Source organism: Scyliorhinus canicula, chromosome 2 (assembly GCF_902713615.1).
Source record: "Scyliorhinus canicula chromosome 2, sScyCan1.1, whole genome shotgun sequence".
Taxonomy (NCBI): Eukaryota; Metazoa; Chordata; class Chondrichthyes; order Carcharhiniformes; family Scyliorhinidae; genus Scyliorhinus; species Scyliorhinus canicula.
The window spans coordinates 19931442-19952870 of NC_052147.1; the positions used below are offsets into that span (position 1 = coordinate 19931442).

Below are 21429 nucleotides of genomic sequence, written 5' to 3' on the forward strand. Positions count from 1 at the left end.
GGCCCCAGAACAGATCCTTGTGGTACGCCACTCGTAACTGAACTCCATTCTGAACATTTCCCATCAACCACCACTCTCTGTCTTCTTTCAACTAGCCAATTTCTGATCCACATCTCTAAATCACCCTCAATCCCCAGCCTCCGTATTTTCTGCAATAGCCGACCGTGGGGAACCTTATCAAACGCTTTACTGAAATCCATATACACCACATCAACTGCTTTACCCTCGTCCACCTGTTCAGTCACCTTCTCAAAGAACTCGATAAGATTTGTGAGGCATGACCTACCCTTCACAAAACCATGCTGACTATCCCTAATCATATTATTCCTATCTAGATGATTATAAATCGTATCTTTTATAATCCTCTCCAAGACTTTACCCACCACAGATGTTAGGCTCACCGGCCTATAGTTACCGGGGTTATCTCTACTTCCCCTTCTTGAACAAAGGGACCACATTTGCTATCCTCCAGTCCTCTGGCACTATTCCTGTAGCCAATGATGACCTAAAAATCAAAGCCAAAGGCTCAGCAATCTCTTCCCTGGCTTCCCAGAGAATCCTAGGATAAATCCCATCAGGCCCCGGGGACTTATCTATTTCACCTTGTCCAGAATTGCCAACACTTCTTCCCTACTCACCTCAATGCCATCTATTCTAATAGCCTGGGTCTCAGCATTCTCCTCCACAATATTATCTTTTTCCTGAGTGAATACTGACAAAAAGTATTCATTTAGTATCTCGCTTATCTCCTCAGCCTCCACACACAACTTCCCACCACTGTCCTTGACTGGCCCTACTCTTACCCTAGTCATTCTTTTATTCCTGACATACCTATAGAAAGCTTTTGGGTTTTCCTTGATCCTACCTGCCAAAGACTTCTCATGTCCCCTCCTTGCTCGTCTTAGCTCTCTCTTTAGATCCTTCCTCGCTTCCCTGTAACTATCAAGCGCCCCAACTGAAACTTCACGCCTCATATTCACATAGGCCTCCTTTTTCCTCTTAACAAGAGATTCCACTTCTTTGGTAAACCACGGTTCCCTCGCTCTACCCTTTCCTCCCTGTCTGACTGGTACGTACTGATCAAGAACACACAATAGCTTCCCTTGAACAAGCTCCACATATCCAGTGTGCCCAACCCTTGCAGCCTACTTCTCCAACCTACACATCCTAAGTCATGTCTAATGGCATCATAATTGCCCTTCCCCCAGCTATAACTCTTGCCCTGCGGGGTATACTTATCCCTTTCCATCACTAATGTAAAGGTCACCGAATTGTGGTCACTGTCTCCAAAGTGTTCACTTACCTCCAGATCTAACACCTGGCCTGGTTCATTACCCAAAACCAAATCCAAAGTGGCCTCACCTCTTGTTGGCCTGTCAACATATTGTGTCAGAAAACCCTCCTGCACACATTGTACAAAGAACGACCCATCCAATGTACTCGAACTATATCTTTTCCAGTCAATATTAGGAAAGTTAAAGTCTCCCATAACAACTACCCTGTTACTTTCGCTCTTTTCCAGAATCATCTTCGCCATCCTTTCCTCTACATCTCTAGAACTATTAGGTGGCCTATAGAAAACTCCCAGCAGGGTGACCTCTCCTTTCCTGTTTCTAACCTCAGCCCATACTACCACGGAAGAAGAGTCCCCATCTTGCACCCTTTCTGCCACCGTAATACTGTCCTTGACTAGCAGCGCCACACCTCCCCCTCTTTTGCCCCCTTCTCTGACTTTACTAAAGCACCTAAACCCCGGAACCTGCAACAACCATTCCTGTCCCTGCTCTATCCATGTCTCTGAAATGGCCACAACATCGAAGTCCCAGGTACCAACCCATGCTGCCAGTTCCCCTACCTTATTTCGTATACTCCTGGCATTGAAATAGACACACTTCAAACCACCTACCTGAACACTGCCGCTTTCCTGCGAAGTCAAATCTGTGCACCTGACCTCTCTACTCTCAATCTCTCGCACCCCAAAACTACAATCCAGGTTCCCATGCCTGGAATTAATTGGGGAAAAAAAAAGAATTGGGTCATCTAAATTTATATTTTAAAAAAACAAGTGATATTTGAAAGCAAATGCTCCCGAGATAGGAGGGTAAATGCTAACCTGGACGGCATTGGAGGACTGACCTGTTTCTGTGGTGTAACTCCTACATGAGCCTGATTTTAATTCAGTGCAAATGGGTGCATTTTGAATAATTTAAAAATCTCACTATATATTTCTACCACTGATCTGAATGGAGTATTTTAAGGGGGGAAGAAATTCTGCAGCGGTGTGTAAGTTATGCAGCAAGACTTTACCACTATATTAAACTTTAAGACTTTACCACTATATTAAACTTTAAGACTTTACCACTATATTAAACTCTTGGCACTTTTTTAAAAAGTCACCGTTAAACTCTGTGGCTTGAACCTATTCACTTGGGATAAGAAGAAATTGATTTAATTCCTCAAAGCTATTTTAACCTACTTGAAAGTTTGCCTACGTTCTTTTGTTCAAAGTGACACATACATTAAATCTAAAACAAATGATGCCTGGAGGCAGGTGTAGTATTACTGGGTTTGTTGAGGAAGTTTATAGTTGAATTAGTAAATTGTTTCATTGTTCCTTGCTGAGAGCTCTCTTGGTTTTGAATAATGGAGGTAGGAAAAGGCCTTTTATTCCTGGTGTGTGGTAGGTTTTTATTTGTGCGGGCTTGTCCACACTGAAAACGCTCAAAGATAAATGCAGCCGTCCGTTCCTCTCATGTTTAATGCGAGAGATGTTGAAGTGTTTGTGGAGGTTTAAGTTGCACCATTTAGTTTCCAGAAGCTCCGTAGTAAATTGGATAACTTTGAGTTGTTGCATCGCATCTTGTTCTACAAATTATATTCTCACCACATGACCTTATTTGAAAATTGATATATTTTGATGGCACTTACTTTAAGCAAGTAATTGAGTTATTGCTGAAAACCCCTAGCGTTGCTCACTAAATTGCACCCATTTCCACCTCTCTCTGTTCCAACATCTGGCACAATTTTTTTCCTTTGCCCCCCCCCCCCCCCCCCCCAAGCCTCATTCTCTTTCCTCCTCTCCTATTCTTCCCCTCCTCTTTGTCCACTCCTTACCCGCTCCCTATCCCTCTCACCCCGTCTCTTTCTCTCTCTCCTCACTTCCATTCCTTGGCTCGGCTCCACGTCCCCCGCCCCCCTCCCCAATCAGTCCCTTCCCCTCCTTTTGTTTGATTGCCTCTATCTCTCTTGCCTTTCTCGTGATTTAAAAAAAAAATTCTCCCTCCTTCCTTCCTTCTCTCACTCTTTCCTTCTGTCCCTCTCCCATCCTCCATTATCTACCCACCCACCTCCTTCTCTCCTTTTCTTTCCGTTCCCCTCTCTTCCCTAATCTATGCCCTTCCTTTTTCACCATCGTCTCCTTTGCCCCCCCCCCCCCCCCCCCCCCCCCCCCCCCCCCCCCCGGCCACTGCATCCTGTTGATGTACTCAGTGTACTCAAAATGTTTGTGTTCTTTAAACAGGGTCCTCCGCGACTGGTGACTGGGGACCCCAATGTTCCAGTGGTGCCACCTGGATTCATCCCAACTGCCCAAAAGCCAGAAGCTGTAGTGCATGCGATGAAGGTAAAATGCTGCAGCCCCTTTTGTTTCCCCCAAGGAGATGCCTTTATTGAGTGACGTAAAAGAAACTGGTCCTTGCCAAGGGTGCGGGCTGAGCTGACCACCAAAATAATAACAAAGTGATTCTTGTGAACTGGAGGACTGAAAATGTTTGTTTCTTGTACCTGGAAAGAGGGTGAATGTGCTGCACAGCCTAAACCTTGTGTTCTTTTGTCTGATTGACAAAGGCAATCAGTGACTACAAAACAAAACCACCCAGCCAGTCCTGTGTCAATCACCCATGACTAAAACAGTCCTTCAAATAACGCAAATAAATGGCTGTGTTTTTCTTCAGAGTTTATTTCGTTCAATTCACAGGGTTATTTTTAATCACTTTGGTGTCCGGTTCTCTCTCTCTTGCTGTCTGCCCTGCCCCCCCCCCCCCAAATCTCACCTGGCCCCCCTCCTCCCCCAGACACATTGCTTCTCACTCTTAGCTACATCTGGGGGGGGATGGGCTAACGCTAAAGAGGGGCCCGTGTCATTCTGTGAATTAGCCAATAGAAGAACCATACTTTATCAATAGGTCTTTTGTCACCTCTACTCTCTCTTGCTCTTAAAACAGCACCCCCACCACCAGCACCACCAATAAAGTGTGATGGTCATCTAAATCCTTGGGGGGACAGATGCCTTCCTGAGTGCACCTGCTGCTCATCAGTTATTTGCTTCCATTGTGTGAGAAAGTTATAATTTTGTTAGATCTTTAATGTTGTAGCTTCATCCTGTTACCTCCCCTTCCTCCCCCCGCCCCTATTCCGTTCACTCTTCGTGTCAAATCTACGCAGTCCGTTTCCCAAGTGCTAAAATGAGGATTCCTTACAGAGGATTTAACAAGTCCACCATTTTATAATGGACAAAGCAAAACCTGTTTTCACTCCATGCTTTTCTTTATTGGATACTGGGAATGTTAAACAATGCATTGATGGTTGTATTCCCTGCCTCTGATATTGGGTCCATTCCTTTAAGGGTCAGGGTTGTTTCATCAATCTGCACTGAGCATTGCTTGCCGGGGATAATTCCCATTGAATAGCAGGTCTCACAGCCCCAATGCTGCAGCAGCAATTCATAAAATCTACCTGTAAAAAGTCACTTTCTGGTTTTTTTTCTTTTATTGAGAGATTTGCCGGTGTTTTGTCGATCCAATTCCACAATTACGGGATTTACCCACAAAACACTACAGGCGCGATTGAACGTGGAAAAAAAAGAGTCTCGTATTGAGCGTGTTTAGCAGGGTATCTGCAGCAAGGCCTCTCGTGAGATTTAATAATAATCTAATCTTTATTAGTGTCACAAGTAGGCTTACATTAACACTGCAATGAAGTTACTGTGAAAAGCCCCTAGTCACCACATTCCGGCGCCTGTTCGGGTACACAGAGGGAGAATTCAGAATGTCCAAATTACCTAATAACATGTCTTTCGGGACTTGTGGGAGGAAACCGGAGCACCCGGAGGAAACCCACGCAGTCACGGGGAGAACATGCAGACTCTGCACAGACAGTGACCCAAGCCGGGAATTGAACCTGTGACCCTGGAGCTGTGAAGCAACAATGCGTACCATCGCTCTCCGATTTTTATGGCCCTGTCACATCAGAGTCAGGAGCTATGATGCCGTACAATCGTGCCCTACATATCAGTGGTCTTATTGCCATAGCTTTTACAGGCACCCGGCCTTCTCTCAGAAAAATATACACAGATATATATATGTATTCTGGAAGCCAAGCAGGCTGCAAAGTAATCAGCATGCCTATTAACAGAGAGGTTGCAATTATCTCAAGTGGGGTAACCTTTTGAACATTTTGTGGCTCTAAAGATTGGAGTTCATTTTGGTTGCCACATGGGAGATCTTTCACTGCTAGAGTGCGACTGTGAAAGGGCTAGTGTAAATCTGTAACTCCCTTGTCCGCAAAAGCTGAAGCGGCTGGGGGTGGAGGGCAACTGAATACTTCAAAGCGGAACTTGTTAGATTTTTGTTCAGCGATGATTTTAAGGATGATGGAACCTCAACATGTTGAGGCAATTGAGTTATAAATCAACCATAGGGCCTGTACTGTGCTGTTCTGTCCTAGGTTCTATATGTATAACCTAACTAAGTGACAGAGTAGGCCGGAGGGACTGAATGACCTAGTGTGTGTGTGTGTTTTGGCTGGTGAATATGTCCTTTATTCGGTTCCATTGACTTCAGTAGAGCACAATCTGGGTTGGGCTGTATATTAGGCAAACAATGCAGTAATGCCCTTTCTGATCTTATTGCCCAAGACAACTTTCTAGCCATTAATATGCACAGCTACTGCATTTAAGTTTAAAACGTAATTTCCTTTCAAAGGCGATTTTCACAGTAACTTCATTGCAGTGTTAATGTCAGCCTACTTGTGACAATAAACGGTATTAATATTATAATTTTTTTTTAAACCCGTCTCTCTCCCTCTCCCAGAAGACTCTTGATGAAGTACCAACCCTCAGCACCAGGGCTGTTCTGATAATTTAGCTCATGTAGCCAGGTGAGAGCTTGGAGAACGATAACCCGCAGGCTGATTGACACTGGAGGGCATCGCGGACACACGTTCAAACATGTGTCAGGAGCCACTCAAGGGAAATCAGGCTCCCTCGTTGATTTTGGTAGTTTTCCCTTCATGTCCTATTAATACCTTAATTTAGGACAAAGTGAGGCACCAAACCTGTGGCTCAGACCTCCACCGGGTTAACCGACTGACTGAGCGGGAACCCTTCGTGAGACTAATTAGAAAGCTAGGTTACACACTGCTAGACATTTCTGTGAAACTACAAAGAGTTAAGTGTTCAAGCTGTTTTCTGAAGTACATGTGACCCAGAGTTTCTTCACTGTTAACTTGATGTAAATCTTGGGTTTCCAGGTCTTGGAAGTTCATGACAACCTGGATAGACAGTTGCCTGAAGACTGTGAGCACGATGACTTGAGCGAGAAGGAGAAGGCCATTGTTCGCGAGATGTGTAATGTAAGGATTCTGTTGTCTTAGCAATGTGAAACAGTACCAGAACAGGACAATATCAGATGGCTTTGCATGGTTTCAACAGGCCTCTCGCCATGGGAATCCACACGGCCGTCATATTTAGGAAATAAGAAACAAAAGTTTGGAGTTTGATTATGTGCGATAGTGCAAGATGAGCATAGTGAATTGGCAGCTCATTTACATCTCCCAGTTTTTATTCCTGTCAAAGTTGGGGGAAGTGTGAAACAAGCCACTGGTTCAGTATATCCAGACTCTCACTACCACACAAAGTCAAACTCTACCCCCTTGTGTTTAGCCAGAGTTAGAACATATAATCGCAGAAAAGTTTCCCCAACACAAGATTCTGTTGGAATAAAATCAGCAGAAAGATTAACTCCGCTGAATTACCGATCAGCTTGTGTAATGGCATGGTCCACAATATTTCCAATGACTTTATACTTGTCATGATTAATAAAAAAACAGAATATTCAGGAGATGTACAGCAAATCAGGCAGGAATTTAAATTCAATTAATAAAAATCGGAAATTAAAAGCTGAATAAAAGTAATAGCGACCATGACCGTTGTCGATTTGTCAGAAAAATCCATCTAGTTCACTAATGTCCTTTAGGCATCAGGTCAAACATGGGCAAGGAAGCCCCCAGCTGATTACTACCTAGCAACTTCTCAGATACTGTAGCAGACCCTGGCCAAATGCAACATGACCTGGATAGTATTCAGGCTTGTATCATTTGTGCCACAGATATGACAGACAATGATCATCCTCAACAAGAGAGAGAATCTAACCATCTCCCGTTGACATTCAATGGCATTACCATTGTTATATACCTCACATGCTGAGGGTTACCACTGACCAGAAACTAAACTGGATATAAATGCTGTGGCTATAAAAGCAGGTTAAAGGCTGGGAATTCTGTGGAGACAGACTTCCCAAAGTATGTCCACCATCTACAAGGCACGTCAAGAATGTGATAGAATGCTATCCACTTGCCTGGATGAACGCAGCTCCAATAACACTCTCAAACCATGACACTGTCCAAGGCAAAGCAACCCTTTTGATTGACATTCCATCCACCACTTCAACATTTATTACCTCCACCATTGAATCAGTGGCAGCAGTATGTACCATCTATAAGATGGACGCAAAAACTCACCAAGGCTCCTTTTGCAGCACCTTCTAAACCCGCAACCTCTAGCGGTAGAACGACTAGGACAACAGATGCATGGGAACACCGCAAGTTCCGCTCCAAGCCACTCACCATCCTGACTTGGAAATGTTTTCCTCGTTCCTTCACTGTCACTGGATCAAAATCCTGGAACTGCCTCCCTAACTATGGGCGTTCCCTACAACCCATGAACTGCAGCGGTTCAAGAAGGTGGCTCACTAGCACCCTCTCAAGGGAAATTAGGTATGGACAATAAATGCTGACCTAGTCAGCGAAGCCCACGTCCCAGGAACAAATAAATTAAAATAAAGAACATTACATGGGGGCAGCAGGGTAGCATGGTGGTTAGCATAAATGCTTCACAGCTCCAGGGTCCCAGGTTCGATTCCCGGCTGGGTCACTGTCTGTGTGGAGTCTGCACGTCCTCCCCCTGTGTGCGTGGGTTTCCTCCGGGTGCTCCGGTTTCCTCCCACAGTCCAAAGATGTGCGGGTTAGGTGGATTGGCCATGCTAAATTGCCCGTAGTGTCCTAATAAAAGTAAGGTTAAGGGGGGGGTTGTTGGGTTACGGGTATAGGGTGGATACGTGGGTTTGAGTAGGGTGATCATGGCTCGGCACAACATTGAGGGCCGAAGGGCCTGTTCTGTGCTGTACTGTTCTATGTTCTATGGTTGCTCTGAAGGGGCAGCACGGTAGCACATCGGTTAGCGCTATTGCTTCACTGCTCCAGGGTCCCATGTGTGATTCCCCGCAGGGTCACTGTCAGTGCGGAGTCTGCAAGTTTCCTCCGGGTGCTCCGGTTTCCTCCTCCAGTCCAAAGATGTGCAGGTTAGGCGGATTGGCCATGCTAAATTGCCCTTAGTATCCAAAAAGGTGGGGTGGGGTTACTGGGTTATGGGGATAGAGTGGGGTGTGGGCTTGGGTAGGGTGCTCTTTCCAAGGGCTGGTGCAAACTCGATGGGCCGAATGGCCTCCTTCTGCACTGTAAATACTATGATTCTCCTGTGATCTCTAGCTTGGTCTGGTTAGTGTTGAAGTTGATGACTTCAGGTGGGATTGTAGCAAAAGCACAGCAATTGGTTTCAGCCTCCCTGATGGAGATGATGTTGTCCAGCATCCCTTTGCCTGATTGTTATTCATCAATTGGTGCTGGAAGTACAAGTCTGAATCGGATTGGTAGCCTGGACTCTTACTTGGTGAGGTACCAGAAGGAGCTTTATTCATTGACATTCTGTCTCCAAGGAGTCAGTGCTTTATAACGATCGGGGTGAGAAGGAGAGAATGAGAATTTGTGCAATGAAACTCAATTTCTGCGTAGTCTTGTGATATAGGAAAGAGGAAGCGTGTATGATGGTCTAACTGAATGGCAGAACAGACCTGAGGGGCTGAATGGACTAGTCCTTTGGCTATGTTCATTCCTATAATGGTGTGTTTAGAGCAGGGGTGGGCAAACTACGGCCCGCGGGCCGCATGCGGCCCGCCAAAGGTCTTTATGCGGCCCACCAAGATCAAGTCATTAATTTAAGGTTAATGGGGGTTGTTGGGTTACTGGTATAGGGTGGATATGTTGACTTGAGTAGGGTGATCATTGCTCGGCACAATATGTTTCATGTGAAGTTTCTACTTTAAAATATTAATTAATAAAAATTAATTGCTTTTTTTTCCTTTAAAAACCTTTTATTTTGGCTATTTTAAATATTAATTATTTTACTTAATATACTATGCGGCCCTTTAAAATTGTGAATTTCTGAATGTGGCCCTTGCACGGAAAAGTTTGCCCACCCCTGGTTTAGAGCATGGAAAGAGTGGGTCTGTCTCCAGTGTAACATTACTATCTGTGTTTACCTTTCAGGTGGTCTGGCGTAAGCTCGGAGATGCAGCTGGTTCGAACCCTTCCATCAGGCAACATCTCTCGGGCAATCAGTTCAAGGGACCTTTGTAGTGCTGTTGCCTGCAAGGCATGGACTTGTGCGAAGGATGGAAACACATTCTCATTGCATCTGTACGCAAGTGGAAAGAATAGAACTTCTGAGAAGTGTAATCCTGGCCATTGACTCAACTTGGCCCCTATCTACCGTCTAAATGTGAAGAAAAAATGCTGACTTTTCCCCTAGTGGTGGCGAGTTCTGCAATGTGCTGACCACAAAGCAAATGTAAATTCCTCATATATAGCTGACTGTACGTGCTGCTCTGGTAAGGTGTACTGCACAGCATACTGCAGTCACATGAATTGATTTAATGGAGTCTGTGTAGAGAGATTAATCTCAATACGTTGATCTCTGGATAATGTCAAATAATCTCCCCACCCCGCTCCCTGGATGTCCCCTTCACATTAACGATTGCTATGACCCCAATATAAGCAAGCTCCTTTGAGTGTTGTGTTTCCTCATTAAATTACTTGGATTGGACAGTATTGCTGGGAGGTATTATAAACAAATCCTCGTCCCAGCATATGCAGCATTGGTTCCATAGAGGCTGTTCAGCCGAATCAATGTGAAAGGGTCACGTTTCCATCAGAGGAATACCTGGCCCTCTGATAACACCCACCTCTCAGTATATAGGTGTACAGCTTCCGCTGAAAAGGTCAGGAACCAGCTTTGGCTCAGAAAGTCATTGACCTGTATAGCCCTGAGAAAAGAGAATCTGAAAGGGTTCAAAAGATGGTATTTCCGCTGCTAAAAGGTGCAGCAATTGAGGAGAAAACATAGTTTTCGTTAAAAGGATAGTATTCTTTTCAACAACCAGAATTTACCTTGCTGGCTTTTGTTCTGATTTAGTCTATTTTCAGAAATCTAATCACTCAGCCCCTACTGTTAAATTATATTTGCAGTTTCCCAGCCCCCTATTTTGTTGCAGGCGGCCAAAAGCTGTGCAAATCTGATGTAGTAAAGTTCAATTTTGAAATAAGTGAGTGTGGCACAATTTTAGGCTCTAAGAAATAGATTTTATCCAACCAAAACCATTGAAGTATTGCACATTCACCTGATCCCTTGCCCACTTTAAATTCACCTGATTCACCTGAGGAAGGAGCTGCACTCCGAAAGCAAGTGATTCAAAACAAACCTGTTGGACTTTAACCTGGTGTTGTAAGACTTCTTACTGTGCCTACTTTAAATTTGGAAGCTCCCTTATGTGATCAGATTGAATACTGTCTCTTTAACAGACGACGGTGAGGCTTTTGAGTTTGAAATGGTAACAGACTGGGAATAACTAGAATAGTTCTAAGTAGTGCTATTTTAAACTGTGGGTTAGAGAATGACACGGTACCAGCTACTCCTTGTTAGAGGGACTGACTTAACAGACGTTTGAGATCAGCGCTGGTTTTAAATTGAACGCTTAAGAGTATGCAGTGGATGTTCAGGAATGTTCATTGATGAGGTTGTTTTTGTAGGATTTTGGAGCTCGTAAATCTTTAGACCTGAGATATACAAACATACCAGTGTCACCACGGGAAAAGGTCATTTGACCCAGTACCTAACCTCTGCAATTTAGTTCCTACATTGAGCCGTTTTGCTTCATTCCTTCCTCAACTCAACAGCCTTCATCTTTCTGTTCAGTTCCATCGTGGGGTATGTTTCTTTCTGGTTGCTAATGTGAGTGACCTGCATGATTTTCTCAGTGGGGGGGGGGTGGTGGTGATATAATGATGTTTATAAAGAACATTATCTTGCGTCTCACCATGCCACTTTATTTCAGGGTGCAGTGCTGTTTATACCTGCAAGCCCTACAACCATTTAGTGAACAGCAAAACTCCACAATGACATAAAGCAGCTGTCAGACAGTTTTCAAGGCTGAAGGAGATATATATTGGTCGACATAGTTCTCTGTTCTTCAAATAGTGCCAGTGCCATGTTCACCAGCAATTGCAGCTGGTACCTCACTTTAACATCTCACCTGGGGAACAACACTCTTACAGTGTTGGTCCAGCTTGAGTGTGCAATCCCTGGAGTGAAGCTTCCATAAATAGTAACGGCTCAGGTTCATATTGTATCTTTGGTGCAGTAAAACATTGCAAGATGCTTCGCAGGAGTGTTTATCATTAAAGTGGGCACTGAGGCAAAGGAGGAGAAAGAGGAGACATTGAGACACGTGACTGAAAACTTAAGTCAAGGAAGTAGGCTTTAAGGAGTTGCCTTAAAAGAGGAGAGAAGACACTTGGGTTGTGCCTGAGGAAAGAGACAACATTTGACTGCGCAGTCTGTACCCTGCCCCCACCCCGGACAATCCCAGCAAGCCATGCATTTTAATTTTAACTGATTATATACATCAGTGTTCAACAGCGGGCACAATAGTTTGAATCTGTTTCTGCCTGTGTCTGATCTTATTTTTTTTTAGTTGCTTGACTGCCATTCTCAAGTGACCTGTGGTTGGGAGTGTGTTTATTTTGCTGGTTTCAACTTGCTTTCCTTGCACTGGTCGCTGACACAGTGGTAGCCGGTTTAGCTCAGTTGGCTAGACAGCGGGTTCGTGATGCAGAGTGAGGCCCACAGCGCGGGTTCAATTCTTGTAACGGCTGAGGTTTCTCAACCTTGCCCCTCGCCTGAGGTGTGGTGATCCTCAAAGGGGAAAGCAGCCTATGGTCATCTGGGACTGTGGTGGCTTTACTAGCTGACTCATCTCCAGTGTAATCTGTCCTAGTAGTTCTGAAGCATATTGGCACAAATTATGCACCAATGGAAAAACGTCACTGCACTTGATCCTAGACAAAAAATATTCCACTGCTGCTACCAGAATTGGATTAAACAGTTGGATTATAATATTTACATAGCTCTGCTCACAAAACACGCACTATGCAGGAGGAAGGAGTATGGTTGACTGAAAATGTACTCGAAGCAAATGTAACATCTGACATTTGACTAAAAAGAGCAAGAACCCATTGGTTTGACCTACAGTCTAATCTAGTTGGTTATTGAATGAGGCAGAAGTTGAGGGTATTATAAGTAGTCTCCATATATCTGGGCTAGGATGCGATAAATATCTTGTGGCGGTGTGCTTGTACATGTAAGACTACCAGTTGGAGATTGGATCAGACTTGACCCCCTGTCCTTGTATAGCTGATTGAAACTCACTTTCCAGGGTCTCAAGTGAGCTACAGGAAAACTGCTCCCAAGAATCCCAACACCTTCCAGGTTAGAGGGACGATAAGGAGAAGAACAGGAAAGGGGTGAAAACTGTAGCTCAGGATTCGCAAGCATTGGACTGGACTGGAATGTACTGGACTGACGCCAACATGATGCTAGGGTTGGTTTAGCACAGTGGGCTAAATAGCTGGCTTGTAATGCAGAATAATGCCAGCAGCGCGGGTTCAATTCCCGCACCAGCCTCCCCGAACAGGCGCCGGAATGTGCTGACTAGGGGCTTTTCACAGTAACTTCATTGAAGCCTACTTTGTGACAATAAGCGATTATTATTATTACGCTGACAGACCCTCGTAGTCCCCCACACACCGGGCTTGCAGACTCAGCTGGAGCTCTGGGAAGGTGATCCTGATGGTAGAGAAGGGAAGTGAAGAGACGTGTTTGTTGTCTAGTTGGTTCAGGGTGGCAGAGGCCTGTATTCAGATAGTGCGAAGCAGAAGGGTAAATATTCAGGTTCTGCCTGCTGCGGGAATCGTCGTGGGCGGAACATAAGATTCGACGGACAATTTAAAGCTCCATTGACCTCGGGCGGGAATTTCCGGTACAAACCGGGAGATATTAAATCGAAAATTTATATTGAAATAGTGAATTTTCCATGTTGGCTTCTTCACTTTATGGAAACCATAAAGGCTTCTGAGAATTGTACCAGGTTAAGGATTCCTTGCTGTGAACGTGTATTAAATCCATTGCTCCTGGGTTAGCCTTTTGTGCTTACAGTAGGCTGATTTTGACAGGGTTAAACTAAGGAGCATAAAATGAGAATGAGTTTCACAATATCCCCAGGCGTTTGGAGCTCTTAAAGATGACCCGACTGAGGTGGACCCGGCGGCATTTTGTTACAGGCCCATTTCCAGCCAATGTGGTCCGAAAACAACTTCATTCATCAATTTGTCCAAAGACGTGAACAAACAACATTTTTATTTTCAATCTGATCATTGTTCAAACTAGAATGTTGAAAATCTAACTCGGAAGGCAGCTGTGTTTTGTTTTTGTGCACTAACCTCCTTGTAAATATACCTCCGGCAACATTCTCTGAAACCTGGAGAATTAAAAGCTTTTATTTTACCTCAGAATATTGCAATGTAGGAGCTGTACACTGGAATAAATACCCAAGACAATATTGTTTTCTGACGGTGTAATATTTGAGTAATATTGCGGTATAAATTTATCACAGCAAATTTATATATTATGTAATTCTCTTTCGGCATTACTGAAAAATGTCTGCTCCTGACGAGGAACGATAGGCTCAATCCTATTCTGTATGATTCTGATTTGATTGCTGCAGTGGGTTTAAAAATAAAGCTAGTAGAATTATCTTTTTAAGGGCATTACATTCATTTATCACACTCCCATCATCAAAACGAAATCTGTGGGAAAATATAGATGGCCCACTTGTTCTGAAAGGGTGAATTCTTAAAGTTCCTTCCACTTGTTGCTGACGTCCCCTCCCTTCAGTTAATGGCACCTTGCCTTCTATTTTTTTTTATTGGCAACAGGTTGCAGACAGCATTATTAGTGGCTGTGGATGGATTGATTCTACTTGAAGACACTGGCCCCTTTTTTCGCCAAGTGCGCACACAGTCCAGGAGCAGGAAGTGAACAGCAACAAGACTCTCAATTTGCCTTTTCAACAAATTTTCGTTTGATCCCAAACTCCGTTAAACGCAAAGCTTTCAAATCTTCGATTTTATTCTGCAGTAATGGTTCTGACCAGACTTCTTGACGCCTTATTTGTTTTTGTGGCTGAAGGAAGACTGTTCGCAAAACTAAAAGAGTTAAAGGCTCTTGAAATACTTCTCACAGAATAAGTTATGTTGCTTTTCCATTACCGTCACTTTGGAACAACTAAAAAAAAACAAACACTTACGATATTTAAGAGTGCTGGATAAACTCAGCAGATCTGGCAGCTTCTACGGAGAGAGAAACAGGATAACTTTTTTTTCCAGAGCTGAAGAAGCTCAGAGCTCTGAAAAAGAGTCGGGCGGACTTGAAGCGTTGACTCTGTTTCTCTCTGGGCAGCATGTGGCGCAGTGGCTGTTTCACAGCGCCGAGGTCCCAAGTTCGATCCCGGCTCTGGGTCACTCTCCGTGTGGAGTTTGCACATTCTCCCCGTGTTTGCGTGGGTTTCTTCCCCACAATCCAAAGATGTGCAGGCTAGGTGGATTGGTCATGTTGAATTGCCCCTTAATTGAAAAAAATTAATTAGGCACCTTAAATTTATAAAAAATCCGGGGGAAAAAACCCTGTTTCTCTCTTCACAGATGCTGCTTGACCTGCTGAGTTTATCCAGCATTTCATGCTTTTGTTTCAGATTTCCAGCATCCGGATTATTTTGCTTTTATATTACTGCTTTCAATAATCAATAGCTCTTACATAAAAACAGGAATTCACAGCAGAACCATCAGCATCTGGGAAGAAAAAAAACTTAACGGTTAAAATTTTAGGTCGAGAATCTCAGTTGAAACTCTGATAATTTGGTTTCCTCAATTTCTTTTTAAACTGTTTAATGTACTGTAAGGGCTGCTGAGATTGGGGCAGGGTGTCTCTGAAGACGAATTGAGCTGGCAGTATAGAAGCAATAGTTAACAGCAGGGGTGGGGGGGAGCGGGAGTTAGGTGATTAATCGCTCTCCTTCAGCTCAGTTACCGAGCTGGTTCACTCAATGCTATCAGCATTTAATAACCAAATATACTTGCAGCACCTTGTTGTGATGTACAAAAGATATTGAGGGTTTTCTTTTTAGAAAAGCAAAGTTTAAAAAATAATTGAATTTATTTTCTTGTTCATGCATTTGAAACAAGTGGGAAGATTTGGGAATAAGTAAACTGGTCAGGTTCTGGAATTGATTTCAGAACTCCTTCCAGCTCATTGGATTGGCATGTTTTGGCACAGTTGATAACTTGTTTGGTGTGGTGGTCCATTGCTTATTAGTAGTGAATTTGAGTACAGGACTGTTGGAGCCATTATAGAGTTTAAGGCGCCCGTTGTGGTAACATTATCTGTGCTTGTATTGGGTGGACAATTTATGGCTGTGTTCCCCTTTCTGAATCTCCCAAAGGGTGAAGCTTGATTGCTACACTTCTGCTGATACCATGTCAAGACTATTGACAAAAGTCATTCAGATGACTGTAAGTCTAATGGACACCTTCCAATCTCCTTTTCCGTGTTAGTCTAGTTTCACACAAAGTGTGAACAATCATCCCTTTTATTCTGTGCCTTGAGAAAGCACATGTATCATAGTGTGGACACAACTGGACTCGGAGTCTGGGTGCTCTGATGGTGTTATGCGAGAGAATACTGGGATCGATGGGAGTCATTCAGCAACTTGTTCCTTCTCTGAATCTAAGTATTAATCTTTGTTCTTGCACGGTAGGCATTTAGTTAGAGGATGATTTACGCTGCTTGGCTCAAATGGAATATACTTGAAAGGCTTCTGGTTAATTGACTACGACTGTTGATCTCCACAATCCCTTTATTATTCCAATTCGCACTCTGTGGCCAGTCAATAAATCATATTGATTGGGTTTTCTTTCACCATTTACAAGTAATGATAAAAATGAGTTATTCTTACTCAACCTGTTATTAATCATTTCTCTCAGTCGGCTACCTAATAGGTATCTAATGGAAATGATTTTGCTATTCTAAGATTCTGTGGCCTGTGGATATTTTTTTTCTCTGCAATGTCTGTAGTACATATTGGAACTGCAGGTACTTTAAAGAAGTAATTAAGACCAGTTCCCTGATGACCTATTGAGGAAAGGCACCATTTGCTGTATCTTTAAACCATTCAGATCTGACTGTCCTAGGTTCAATTCCTGAAATACTCTCACCCAGAACAGTATGGAAGCTGGAGCTTTAACGACCAAGATCGACAGGTTTTTGGTGGGTAATGATGTCAAGTGATATTTGGCGAAGGCGATTAAAACGGGTCAACCATGATCTAAATTAAACGACCTGCTCCTGTTTCCATGTTCCTTTGGTCTCTGTTGTGATTTGGGCACTCTAGTGGTTGAACAGACTTGGGTTACTGAAAGGTGAGATTCCTATTCCCGATCCCTAAGCAGTGATTCCTGTTGGAAATTTGCATGCACGCGGACCATAGAAAACACACTATTTCCCTGGGGGGGGGGGAGGGGGGATATCTTCAGACTGCTCTTGTCATGTTTGTGCAGAAGGAGGCCATTCGGCCCATCCTGTCTGTACCAGCTCCCTGAATGAGCAATTCACCGAGTGCCATTCTCCTCGTAACCCTTCACATTCTTCCTTTTCAGATAACAGACTAGTTCCCTTTTGAATGCCACATTCCCAGGTAGTGCATCCCTGACCTTAACCACTCCCTGTGTGAATAGTCTTTTTTCTCACATCGCTTTTGCTTCTTTTTCGAATAGCTTTAAATCTGTGCCCTCTCGATCTTTCCTGGCCAGGAACAGCTTCTCCCTATCTACTTTGCCTAAACCCTTCCTGATTTTGAATACCTCGTGTCAGCCTTCTTTTCTCCTCGGAATGTAAGTCCTAACTTCTCCAATCTACCTTCTTTACTGCCATTCTTCATCGCTGGAACCATTCTCATGAATCATTTCTGCACTCCCTCCAAAACCTTCATATCCTTCCCAAAGTGCGGTGCCCAGAATTGGGAGCAAAATGCCAACTGAGGCTGAACTTGTGTGCTTTACAAGCTCAACATTATGTCCTTGTTCATATACTGTAGACAGCTATAATAGAGCATACTGTACTCTTAACCCATTCTGCCACCTTCAATTACTTATACACTTATAACGGTAGCACAGTGGTTAGCACTGTAGCTTCACACTGCCAGGGACCAGGGTTCATTTCCCGGCTTGGGTCACTGGCAGTGCGGAGTCTGCATGTTCTCCCTGTGTCTGCGTGCGTTTCCTCCGGGTGCTCCAGTTTCCTCCCACAAGTCCCAAAAGACGTGTTTGTGAGGTGAATTGGATATTCTGAATTCTCCCTCAGTGTACCCAAACAGGTGCTGGAGTGTGGTGACTAGGGGATTATCACAGTAACTTCATTGCAGTGCTAATGTAAGCCGACTTGTGACACTAATAAGGTGATCATTATTATAATACACCCAGGTCCTGTCTGCTCCTGCGTCACTTTAGAGTTGTACACTTTATTTCGTATTGTCTCTCCCTGTTCTTCCTACCAAAATGAATCACTTCACATTTCTCTGCATTGAACTTCATCTGCCACCTGTCTGCACATTCCACCAACCTGTCCATGCCCTTTTGAAGTTCTACACTATCCTCACAGTTCATAATACTTCCGAGCTTTGTGACAACCGCAAGTTTTAAAATTGTGCCCTGGGTCGAGGCCATTAATATATATTCCTCTGGGGAGCACCGCAATAAGCCATCCTCCAGCCTGAAAAACATCCCTTAACGACCGCTCTCCATTTCCTGTCACTCAGCCAATTCCATGTCTATGTTGCTACCGTCCCTTTTATTTCATGAGCTGTAATTTTGCTCTCAAGCCTGTTGTGTGGCACTGCACCAAACACCTTTTGGAAGTCCATGTACACCACATCAACAACATTGCCCTCATCAATCCTCTCTGTTACTCTTCAAAAGACTCTGGCAAGTCAGTTAAACATAATTTTCCCGTAGGAAATCCATGCTGCCTTTCTTTAAGTAACCTGCAGTTGCCAAAAGGCTATTAATTTTGTCCCGAATTTGTAGAAGTTCCTCCCAACACCGAAATGAAACTGACTGCCCTGTGGTTGCTGGGCTCATCCTTCCACTTTTCTTTTGGGGACATTTGAGTAAGGTCTCCAGTTCTCTGGCAGCATCCCTGAGTGGAAAATTATGACCAGTGCCTCTGGAATTTCTGCTCTCACTTCCCTCAGTATTTATCTCAAATGAACCTGATGCCGTATCAACTTTGAGACAAATATCACCTCCTTATCAATTTTAAAAATTTCTAGTGTCTGAATTATCTCCTCTTTCAGCTTGGCCTGGATAGCATATTCTTCTTTGGTAAAGACAAGAGGGCCTGATTTACCAGCCTCGTCACGCTTGACCCTGGACACAAGGCCGTTAAAGAGGGTGCCTGGTGGGTAGTGGCAAGATGCTTGGGTGGCATCTTGCCCGCACCAAGGATCATGCCTGGGGGTGCCCTGCCTTTATGAGCTAGGGTGGGGGAGGGGCTGAGGACACCCTCATTAGTAAGGTTGGGGGGGGGGGGGTGCTCCGGGGGCCGTGGTGGAGGTTCAAAGATTGGGCTGAGCTGAGGTTGTTAGTGCAGGAAATGGGACTAAGTGCGTCCTTGGCGGGGCCATTCCTCGCTGAGGCCCAGAAATGAAGCAGAATCTCGTTCAATAGGCAGGTTGTTCTTGGCACTGGAAACACCTGGCTAAACACGGCCAACACAGGACTGTTTCATTTTCGTTAAATCATGCCCATTAATATTCCTGTTGCATCAAATAAGCTTTATATTTATACATGATACTTCACAGCGATGGCACAGTGGTTCACAGCATCAGGGACCTGGGTTCAGTTCCGGCTTTGGGTGACTGTGTCCGCGTGGGTTTCCTCCCACAGTCCAAAGGTGTGCGTGCAGGTTAGGTGGGGTTACGGGGATAAGGCGGGGTAGTGGGCCTAGCTAGGGAGCTCTTTCGGAGGCCTGGTTCCGACTCGATGGGCCAAATGGCCTCCTTCTGCACTGTGGGGTGTCTGGATTCTATGGATATTCTTAATCAATACTTCTCTTTGTGTCGCAAAGCCACGGGGAAACATGAAGAATGTAAAGTGTGTCTTCATGACTAGACTCAAAAGTCACAAAATCCATCTCCCCCTGTAATTTGCTGAGCAGTCAAAATGTATCCACTTGGCTAGCCTCTTGAAATTTCTCTTTGTGTGCACATGCATATTGGCCTGTAGATTCTGAGCATTTAGCTTAATACCGAGCCCTGAACAAAAACTGAACTGAGCATGAATCAAGCTTTATTCCAGAACTTGCAAAACCAGAGGCAGCAAGCAGAGAAAGTTGCAATGGTATCCCTCACTTCCTATGTGCAATGCTAGTAACGTAGCTGATTGTCCGAAACGGAAAAAGTGCAGGTACACAGTAGTTAATCAGTCGAATGTGATGATATTGTGCAGACAGGTTTCCAAGTTGTCAAGCCTCCGGAGTCAAAGGTTGCTTTTAAGATGGGAATTATATAGAAAAACCAAGCAATCTGGGTTCAAAACATCTCTCGAATTTATACTGCACAAGTTGTTTCCTGCAGAACAACATTGCTTTAGGCGTTGATGTGTTCAATGTTTTGCTATTTGTTTTCTACTTCCGAATTCGACTGGCTGTGCCTCGAGTCCCAAGCGAACTATTCTTCCCATCCCAAACTCTTCCCTTTTTTCCCACGGATAGGTCACAAAGACCCTGATGGGTGCATCAGATTTGGGGGTTAATGCTTTCAAGAGAGGGCACAGGAAGAAGAAAATCGTCAAGAAATAAAACACCACTTTTCTTTTAGCACCAAAGTTGTGTTGAATGTTGCTAAGAATGCATGTTTCCAAATATCTGTATATACCACTATGGCAATATTGTGGCTGTTTATTTCTTTAGATCCACGTAAATAGCAACATTGCGACCTAATAAATGATAATTATTAAGGTGGAACTTAACCATCTTTAGAATCCTAGGTTAATGTGACCCCCTCCCCCCCCCCGCCCCGCCCCGCCCGCCACCCAATCCTCATACCCACCGGTGGCAGATCACTTCCAACTTACCCATGCTTCTTGAAGAAGCTGCATTGAGAGATAACAGTGGTTCCAGGGCAGGGTGAGGCAGAAGGTGGATTTTTTTTTAAAAAAGAATGAAAAATACCAGGTTTTTTTCTGAGGGAATTATCAGTAGAAATATCTGTGTGTAAATGCAAACTAGAGAAATGGAGAACGAGAGCAGATGAACTGTGAATATAAAAGATGAATATTTTGATAAAGGTTGTGAAGCAACCATGTTAACTACTTGAGCAGATTTGCAACTGAGGTTTCACTGTGGAACTTGTGATGGGGGAAATTCCTGCTGTTATTTTACCTGCTGTATATGTGCATGCTGATGCTGTAAACAATAAGAGTGCTGCTGTTTTTGACTGCTCTTTCTGTACATATTGAACGCTCTGTGGGCCTGGCATGGATTTGTATCTTCAATGGAACACACCATTTATTTCCCTGCCCCTGAAGTGTATTTTTTTTAAAAAAAGAACAATTTTAGTCTTCAATATTTTAGTTAAACAATGAAAGGAAATATGTCTCACTGTTAGCTGGCTTTAAAAACAAAATAAACATACAGATTCACTCTGCTTGTATGTGCCTTTATTTTTCAAACATCCAAAGTTAAGGATACACTAGCCATCCTTCAATTACAAATGTTTGGTTCTTTCCATTCCAGTATGTTTATTGTATCGTGATTGATTCCACTGTTTCTTTGCTCACGCTGCCGTACCCAAAACACCCATACTAGGTATC

General features: G+C 43.9%; 1 protein-coding gene across 4 annotated transcripts in view; it reads left to right on the forward strand.

The window, feature by feature from the left end:
- Positions 1-14261, forward strand: part of ccdc85ca (coiled-coil domain containing 85C, a) — a 238332-nt gene extending 224071 nt beyond the window's left edge. For all 4 annotated transcript variants that reach the window (XM_038774577.1, XM_038774586.1, XM_038774602.1 and 1 more), the window contains 3 exons: positions 3521-3622; positions 6529-6630; positions 9661-14261. In XM_038774577.1, coding sequence (XP_038630505.1) covers positions 3521-3622; positions 6529-6630; positions 9661-9750 — 294 coding nt within the window. In that variant the 3' untranslated portion in view covers positions 9751-14261. The remainder of the gene's footprint in view (positions 1-3520; positions 3623-6528; positions 6631-9660) is intronic.
- The last annotated feature ends 7168 nt before the right edge of the window (positions 14262-21429 follow it).